The sequence below is a fragment of the Silurus meridionalis genome, chromosome 3 (genome assembly GCF_014805685.1).
Source record: "Silurus meridionalis isolate SWU-2019-XX chromosome 3, ASM1480568v1, whole genome shotgun sequence".
Lineage (NCBI taxonomy): Eukaryota > Metazoa > Chordata > Actinopteri > Siluriformes > Siluridae > Silurus > Silurus meridionalis.
In genome coordinates, this window is record NC_060886.1 from 25,455,608 (window position 1) to 25,465,607 (window position 10,000).

General features: G+C 38.7%; 1 protein-coding gene across 1 annotated transcript in view; it reads left to right on the forward strand.

Annotated features, from left to right (window-relative positions):
• Nucleotides 1-10,000, forward strand: part of slc37a1 (solute carrier family 37 member 1) — a 22,445-nt gene that overhangs the window by 8,126 nt on the left and 4,319 nt on the right. The window contains 14 exon segments of the mRNA XM_046845654.1: nt 394-475; nt 1,615-1,723; nt 2,327-2,405; nt 3,900-3,995; nt 3,997-4,033; nt 4,422-4,498; nt 5,358-5,524; nt 5,659-5,711; nt 5,916-5,993; nt 6,091-6,219; nt 7,633-7,723; nt 7,888-7,950; nt 8,034-8,119; nt 9,726-9,774. Of these exon segments, the coding sequence (XP_046701610.1) occupies nt 394-475; nt 1,615-1,723; nt 2,327-2,405; nt 3,900-3,995; nt 3,997-4,033; nt 4,422-4,498; nt 5,358-5,524; nt 5,659-5,711; nt 5,916-5,993; nt 6,091-6,219; nt 7,633-7,723; nt 7,888-7,950; nt 8,034-8,119; nt 9,726-9,774 (1,196 nt within the window).

The following is a 10,000-nucleotide window of genomic DNA, read 5'->3' on the forward strand; positions in this document are numbered from 1 at the left end:
CACATAGAGCTTAACCAATCTTCCTAAAGACTTGATCTCAAGAGCTCAGAACGCATAGCCAGCTGCTATGCTTACGCTATTCTTACGCTTTTGAGGAGGCCTCGAAACACCACCGTGCACCAGTCTCGCCTGCCTACACTTTTACTGAAAAATATTTACATTCATCAGGAAAGCTGAAATGTGTCTGATTTAATGGCGTTCGATATTTTCTCCTTGTGTGCTCACGAGGGTTTCCATTGTGTTCTTAAATGTCTCGAAAACACACTAGCAGGTGATTGCTAGCCTTCTTTTGTTGAGTAATTCTATAGTTCTGTCATAATTGTGTGCGTGCGTGCGTGTGTGTGTGTGTGTGTGTGTGCGTGTGTGTGTGTGTGTGCGTGTGTGTGTGTGTAGGTACAGAGCTTTCACATTCGGCCTCACCTTCCTGCTCTACACCAGCTTTCACCTGTCCCGGAAGCCCATCAGCATTGTAAAGGTAACACACACAGACACACACAGACACACACAGACACACACAGACACACACTTGCACTTTGCTCAGACTGATTTAATTTTCTTTACTTTCATAATCATCTGAAATAAGATTGAAGATTGTCTTGGGTTCACAGTCTTGTAACTTTGTAGAGAGACCGCTATACCTTTATTTCAATTTACAAAACACCAACAGATGTAAATGCTAACGACATACGCTCTATTTTGACAAAAGTATTGGAACGCCTGACATCTCGAGCCATGTGCTTCTTCCTTAATAATAGGGTTATAATAACTGCAATTGAGGACTTAATATGGAATGGAATGTTCAAAAAGAACATGAATTTTGTAGGCCAGGTGTCCACAAACTTTTTCTCATATAGTGTGGCAATATTATAATATGATTCTCAAGGGGAGGAAATATTCATGAATGTGTTTTGGGCAAGTGTTACAGATTAACTGATTTTATATAATAAACATATTTCAATATAGAATATTTATATATATATATATATATATATATATATATATATATATATATATATATATATATATATAATATATAATTGTATTTATTTATATTTTTTGTTGGGTATAAATAAACCCCGAAAGAGAGCGTGGAAAAGTTTGATCTGTAATCATTTGCATTTTAAACACATTTGTATTTTATGTGCCACCGATTACAGAGTTTGTACATATTAAGAGCGACTTCCAGTTGTTTTATAAACAAATAAAAATATGAGAAAAGAATGATAATTATATCCACAATTATCGAGCAAATTGTAGGATAATTGATCACAATATCCATAAAATCATTGTACAGAATGAATTGCAAAAGCAATGGTTCTAATTGCCTTTGCATAGCTTCCTAATTAAAGACACATGCAAGGCGGTCCTAGGGGCCAGCGTTATTCCGTTATCTACAGCTGCAGTGCTGTTTATTCTGTTTAATATCAGTGTGTGTCTTTACCAGGAAACACTTGTTCCGACTATTCTGATTCACAATAACAACTCATTTTAATAAGTGCCAACTCTGATTCATATGATTAATGTGTGTGTGTGTGTGTGTGTGTGTGTGTGTGTGTGTGTGTGTGTGTGTGTGTGTGTGTGTGTGTGTGCCTGTGTGTGTGTTTATTTGTTTAGAGTGAACTTCATAAGAACTGTACACAGGTTAGAGAGGTGACGTCTACTGAAAGACATAGCAGTCAACGGCCCATTATGGTTGATATAAACTGTAGCTGGAAACCTTTTGGTAAGTCTCTAGTGTGTGTGTGTGTGTGTGTGTATTCCTATCTCTATCTATCTCTCACCCCTCTTTCTTCTTTGCTTTCTCTTTCTTTTTCCATCTCTTTCTCTCTTTTTATCTATCTATTGATATACTGATCTATATCTATCTCCCCCCCCTTCTGCTCTCTTCCTCTCTTTCTCTTTGTCTCTATCTCTCTATATATCTTTCCGTCTCTTTCTTCCTTTTATACCACAAGTGTGTGAATCCTGACCACCTATGATTCTATTTAACTTGACAAACCCAGTTAGTCCCTGTTAGCACTTACGGTGTCGCAGCTTTAAGCGGTTGTTTCATCACCAGCACATTTAGAGAAATAACAAAATAAAGAACTCTTGTCATGTGTGAGAGAAACCAGAAAGCACAAACAAAGTCCTCTGTTCTATGTGGTGGGAATTTTATTATTGTAACTAATTAAGTTACAAAGTGCTGACTCAAGAGAATCCCAGAAAACTTCTTCACCCCATCTGAGAATCCCAGAGTGCTGTGGCATTAACATATAGGACATTTTGTGTTCTTTCTGTCTCTGTACACTGCTCATGATTGGTTTGTGTATATGTGTATGTGCAGATAAAGGAAACTACAAGCAGCTGTTGGGGGCGATGGACTACTCGTTCCTATGTGCTTATGCTATAGGCATGTACCTCAGGTGAGAAGATTGGCTTCTGACTCAAACGCGTGGCGATTTAGACACGTTTTGTGTGAGCGGTGCATTTGTGTGATCAGTGTGTACCTGCTTACATCATACACCATCCTTCCTCCCATCCAAACCTAAAGAACTAAACTGCAGACATCAAACAAGGAAAACACCAAGTTTTTTTCCTACTTTATTTAGTCATTTTACAGGCTGGTTTAAAGCTGTTGATTTGACGTCTGCATAAATTCACACAAACACACACACAAGCTGGGGTCAGAGAGTTAAGAGCCTTACTTTTACCGGTGCTTGAACCCCCGATTTTTCCGATGAGGAATGGAAGATACACTATATGGACAAAAGTATTTGAACATCTGTCTTTTCTAGTCAAATGTCCAATGTGGTTTTACACACACAAAAAACTTTTAGCACAACGCTGAAGGCACACAATTGTACAGGATGCTTTTAAAGGTGGTAGCATCAAGTTTTTCCTGTCATTTGAACTCAGAGACCCAAACCTGTTCCAGCATGATAATGCACCTGATCTCAACCCTACTGAACACCGTTGGGACTAATTAGAACACTGACTGCACCCAAGGGCTCATCACCCTACATCGGTAGCTGAAATTATTAATGCCCTAGTGGCTCAATGAGCGCAAATCTCCACAAGCACACTCCAAAATCTATTGGAACATCTAGTGACGTTTACTATAGCAGTAAATGTGGAACAAGATCCTCAAAATACGCATGGCAATTTTTTCCTATAGTGTATGAGACAAATGCCATACGAGACTTCTGCCATACATATACATTAATATAAAATATCATTTTGATTTAGAAATGTTAAAAAATTGACTATACACATAACATACACTATATTGTCAAAAGTATTGGATCACTGGTCATAATAACGGTATGTGGTTTTTGAGCATTGCATTCCACATTTAGTCCAAATTTGCTCTTATAATTCCCTCCACTCTTCCTGGAAGATGTTCCACTAGATTTTGTAGTGTGCTTGTGGATATTTGTGTTCATCAGACACAAGAGTATTATGAAAGGCAGGTACTGATGTAGGATGAGGAGGTCTGGGGTGCAGTCAGGGTTCCAATTCATCCCAAAGGTGTTCAGTAGGGATGACATCAGAGCTCTATAGCAGGATATTCAAGATCTTCCTCTCCAAAGGATGTAAACCAGATCTTCAAGGAGCTCACTTTCTGCATAGGGGCATTGCCATGCTGGAACAGTTTTGGGTTTCCAAGTTCAAGTGAATGCTACATTTTATTATAGAGCATCTAAAGACGTCCTGTACAATTGAGTGCCTTTAGATTTGTGGTAACAGTTTGGAAAAGAACCACATATAGCAGGAAAGGTCAGGTGTCCCAATACTTTTGGCAATATAGCGTATATTGATACGATATCATTGTGTTGTTTAGTTTCACAAACACACACATTTTTTGTCTTCCTGTTCGTTTGACTATGCCTTGTTTTGTCCGACATTTCCACCGACAGTGGGATTATTGGCGAGCGCTTGCCCATCCGTCTCTATTTAAGCATCGGGATGTTGACCAGTGGCCTCTTCACCTGTCTGTTTGGACTCGGATACGTCTGACATTCACAACCTCGGATTCTACATCTTTGTCCAGGTCAGATTCCAGTGCCTGCCAACATTATCTGTTATGCATAGATTCAAATGCCTCTGTGAGGGTGGCGGAGCCCCCCAGCCAGAAAATCGGACACAGAATTAAATAAGGAAATGAGCTGTGTTTATTATATAGTTATTTGTTATATATTATACATATTCATTCTATTCGGTTTCATCAGTATGCTTTTAATCTCTCTGCATAGCAGTGAGTTTCGAACCACAGTCAAGTGAAACCTCTTATAAGGAGTGTATGAATATACACAATAATTTGCATATAAGCATCACAGATGATCAGTGCATAACCTGTTACATAAACAGAAAGCAGGATAGGGAAATGTAAATGATTTCTATTATCAAACTTCTTTCTTTCTTTCTCTCTCGTGTTACAGATAGCCAACGGAGTGGTGCAGACTACTGGCTGGCCCAGTGTGGTGACTTGCATTGGGAACTGGTTTGGCAAGGGCAGGTGTGTAGTTGTGTGTAGAGCTGAGGCAGTTCTGTAATCTTCAAATCTGTAATCTTCACTCGTGCTTTCTGTTGGTGTAAACAAGATCATTCCATTGGAAAATAAGTGTGGCAGCCATAATTCACTCTATTTTGCCCCACATGGTCCTTGACCTTTTGTGCGTTCATGCTAGTTTGGGCTCAGATTTCAAATGATATGGAATGAAATCTATTTATACAAATACAAACATTGGCCTTTGTAATACAGGTTATAATAAACTAAGCTCTTATTGAAAGTACATATTGCTAAGAATAAAAACAAAGCATTTTTTATAACTGCTTGTTACATTAAGGTATAAATATAGAATTGTAAGTGGTTGCTCAGGGGTTAAGATGTTGGACGTCTGCTCTACCCTCATCCCTAAACATTAGACGCTGCATGCCATGTAAACATAATGCAGTATTGATGTTCTTTACTCGTTTCACTTTACTACGTAAGTGAAAATGATACACAAGTATGGTTGGGATATCATGGTGGCATTCAGAAGATTCTAGATCAGGGTCCCTGGTGGTCTAGTGGTTAGGATGCGGCGCTCTCACCACTGCTGCCCGGGTTCGATCCCCGGTCAGGGAACCAACCCAGCCACTCTTAGTGCCGGTCCCAAGCCCGGATAAATGGGGAGGGTTTCGTTAAGAAGGGCACCCAGCGTAAAAACGTGCCAAATCAAACGTGCAGATCACGAATACAGATGATCCGCTGTGCCAACCCCTAATGGGAGAAGCCGAAAGAACGTTTATTCAGAAGACTCTAGATCACTTTTTGTTGAATTCTTTATGAATGAATTACTCATGATATTTTTTTTTTTTGGATCGTTTTTCAGGCGAGGGCTGATCATGGGACTGTGGAACTCTCACACGTCTGTTGGAAATATCCTCGGTTCTCTGATCGCTGCGTACTACGTGTCATCTAACTGGGGGTTGTCATTCATCGTCCCTGGCATCATCATTGCAGTCATGGGCATCATCTGCTTCCTCTTCCTTATTGAACGTGGGTGGTGTTGTCAGTTTGCCCGTTTGATGTTGAATGTTCTTCCCTTTTTATATGAAACAAACAAGCACCCTATTGTGAACACAAATGAAAGAGATTTTGACGTTTTTGGTTTTGAATGTGTGTTTTTTCAGACCCCAATGATCTGAAAGCTGCCACCACTCAAAATGTCATCAGTGCTCCCCAGGCGAGTACACGCTCTCTTTCTGCTTCCGTGTGTGTGTTTCATTTTGTGAGTGTGTGTAAGTGTGTTAATTCTACAACAGAGGATGGTTAGGATATCATGATTAGTCATTTCAAACGTCTCTGAGGATCATGTGGTCAGGACATACGTGAAAGAGCACACAAGCACACGTCGTTATGTGTTTTCTAAAATCTGTGTTTCTGGCAGAATTTGCACAAAAGCTGGAATGGAGTAAACGGCCGGAAAGACTTGTACCTGCAGTACAAACAAGGAGCAAAAACCCAGGTGAGGTCTCCTGCATTGTCACCCACATTAACCCTTTTTTTTTTTTAGCACATGGTTAACTTTTATGTCCGTGTGTGTGTGTGTGTGTGTGTGTCAGAGCTCAGATACAGAGCTGTTGTTGGGACAGGACAGCACAGGAGTGTGTGTTCCTGTGCAGCAGGTGGTCGTAGTGAAGAGCGAGGCAGAGCCAGGTGCCATTAGTTTCATGGGAGCTTTACGCATACCGGTCAGTGACATCATGCACATACATACATTATAAAGGCAAAAATTTGTGAACATCCGATCGTAAGATTTGTATGTGATTTGAACATCTGGGGTGCAGTCAGTTATAGAAAGTAAAGTGAGAATGTAACGCTTCCGGATCCAAAGACATTCGAGAAAGTTGTGCGTCTCCAACTTTGTGGAAACAGATTTATGGCTGGAAAAGTCAGGTGTCGCAATGCCTTTGTCCATATACAAGAAAAAATCCAAACAATTAGTTACATGCAGAATTTGACCAAATTCTACACATTATGATCAAATGATAGCAAATGTCATCATCATCAATCCATTTATGCATACATCTAACATGATCCCAAATTCCAGAATGCATCCGTCCATCCATTCATCATCCTATCCATCATCTACTCAGTATTATACAAAATTCCACAATCTTTCTATTTTAAATGATGTATAATTAAAAACTATCGACATATCCGTTCAGTATGATACCAATTTCAAAAGTGCATCCATTCGTCCATCTCATCCCCACCCACTGAGATTTGAACAACTTTTTCAGACCAACTTCACCTGCCATTCCTCAGCCCCTTCCATCTATTTATTACATTTCAGTCAACCTATCCATCCATCTATTCCTCTATCAATTCATCTAATAGTAATTAATCCACTCTTCAACACCTTACCCACCCCATACTGTGTGTGTATATATATATATATATATATATATATATATATATATATATATATATATATATATATACACACTATATTTCCAAAAGTATTGGGACATCTGACCTTTCCTGCTATATGTGGTTCTTTTTCAATCTGTTACCACAAAGCTGAAGGCACTCAATAGTACAGGACGTCTTTAGATGTGCTATAAAAAAAATTTAGCTTTCACTTGAACTTGGAAACCCAAACTTGTTCCAGCATGGCAATGCCCCTGTGCAGAAAGTGAGCTCCTTGAAGATCTGGTTTACATGCTTTGCAGAGGAAGATCTTGAATATCCTGATCTCATTCCTACTGAACACCTTTGGTATGAATTGGAACACTGACTGCACCCCAGACCTCCTCATTCTACATCAGTACCTCCCTTTCATAATACTCTTGTGTCTGATGAACACAAATATCCATACTCCAAAATCTAGTGGAACATCTTCCCAGAAGAGTGGATGGAATAATAAGAGCAAATTGGGACTAATTGTGGAATGAAATGCTCAAAAATCACATACCATAATTATAACCACTGACCCAATACTTTTGGGAAGATCGTGTGTATATATAGTATTTGATCAGAATTCTTTCCGCTTAAAATGGTATTGTTTTTCCACGCATCTTTTCATTATGTATTGTGTGAGTATACTGAATGTGGTACAAAATACTCAACTTGTGTGTGTGTGTGTGTGTGTGTGTGTGTAGGGTGTAGTGGAATTCTCTCTGTGTCTGCTGTTTGCTAAACTGGTCAGCTACACATTTTTGTTCTGGCTGCCCCTCTACATCACTAAAGCAGGTACGAGTGTGTTTGGAATGGGGTTTGTCCGTAATACGTCACTGGAATGTAGAGAACCTTCTTTTAATTCCATGCAAAACTGCACAAGCGTGTCTAACTGGTTTTATGTGGTATGTCGAAATACTCAGCAGTTTCTGACCGTATTGTTGTGTTGTGTGACACAGCTCACCTTGATGCAAAGAAAGCAGGAGATCTCTCCACCCTGTTCGATGTGGGAGGAATTGTCGGTATGACGAACCGCCCGTGTTTTCTTTAAATCTTTTCAGCAGTGGCCAGACACTTTTCACTGACTGTGTGTATGTGTGTGTAGGTGGAATCCTGGCAGGTGTGGTCTCAGATAAGTTGGGAAAGAGAGCAACTACATGTGCTGTAATGCTGCTTCTGGCTGCTCCAACGGTATGTATCATTACTGCACCCTGGAGGAAGTAATTCACAAAAACATAACAAAAAAACATTCTCACCACAGATTTATTATATTATAATGTTCAAAAAATAAATCTTAAAGGAAAGCAGACTCAACAGGGAACCCCTCCTTATCTCGGTGATGCAGAATGTCCTTTCAGTGTAGTTCAATCATTGCGGTGGTTATGAACAGTTTACTGATGGAGACCTTGTCATTGGAGCAAAATGTTCCTTTCATTACAATATATTCAACCATTTAAACAGTCAGTTGGTCTCACAAATAACAACTGATTGAAGTGATGTTATAGGAAAATAATCCACGACAGTGTCCTGACATGAAGCAGAAATTCAGCTTGTCATTATACCAGAAAGACGTCCACCCTCAAGATGTTCCTGTCTCATGAAAGCATATCAACCTTTATACATACAATATTTTTATCCATTTATTAAATAGGCTCAGGTTATGTGGTGCATCCATCATATGTATTTACAGTAGGGCAGTCAAAACGAACACGTACATAACGCATTAACGCAAATTCGTTTTAACGCCACTGATTTCATGTGCAATTAATGCAGCTCGCATTTCTGCTTGACCATTTTAATTTAAAATATAAATAAATAAATAAAATTTGAACCGTCGACGCAGCACACATCTATTCACGACGTCCTTTCATTACACAGACATTAAAATAAAGAAATCAAGTCTCAATCCGGCAATTAAAACCGTCCGTGTGGAAACATAGCAAAAGTTTTGTTTGGTGTCCTGATGATTTACATCATTTAAAACACCATAATTGCTTTAAAACATTTTTATATTTTGTGCTCACATTCTAGTTTACATAGCTCTAAACCAATGATCCTGTAAATGTATAAACAAGCCCTGATATACAGTATATGGACAAAAGTATGTCATTCAGCTCCAAAGGTTTTAGTAAAGGCAGGTACTGATTTAGGTGACATGAGGAGGCCTGGGTTTCAGTCAGCGCTCCAATTCATCTCAAAGGTGTCTAATAGGGTACTATAACAGGACACTCAAGATCTTCCTTTCCAAACCATGTAAATCAGATCTTCAAGGAGATGGCTTTGTATACAAGAGCACTGTCATGCTAAAACAGGTTTTGGTCCGCTAGATTAATAAAAGGGAAAATTAAATGCGACTGCATCCAAAGACATCCTACAATTGTGCATCTCCAGCTTTCTGTGGAAGAACCACATATGGCTGGAAAAGTCAGGTGTCTCAATACTTTTTCCCATGTAGTGTAATAACGACTCACAGTATTTAAAAAAGGCTTAAACACGGTGATGATTATATTGTTCAAATACATCTTTGCATTTTGTTCTAGATCTGCAATCGAATTAAACTATTAGCGTCAATTTATCGTAATTACACTTCATTATACTGTAGTAATTAATATTGCAATTGAACTAATTGCTTTATAAACGAGATGCTATGAATTAACTGCACGTTTCATTGCACGATGTGTTTATTGAGATTTTAATCTACACCTAAACACTTATAGTCAAGTGAATAAATAGCAGATTTGTTATATTAAGACGTCTGGTTGGACTCACTGTGATAATAGTGATTTATGTCTTTTAGCTTTATGGCTTTTCGATGATGAGACAGTTTGGTCTGGGCCCCACTATCGGTAAGACTTTACTCCACTTCCTTCACTATCTATAATCCGTCAAGTGCTTTAGAACTGGTTTATTTAACATGATTTAACAATTCATATACTAGACTAATTATTTCAATCTGTTCAATAATATTTTGCATATTATGACCTGTTTGATCCAACATTTGTTGGTTTATTTGTTTTGAATTATTACAGTTTAGTTTAAACCTATTTAACTGAACAAGTAGTATTGTGTATT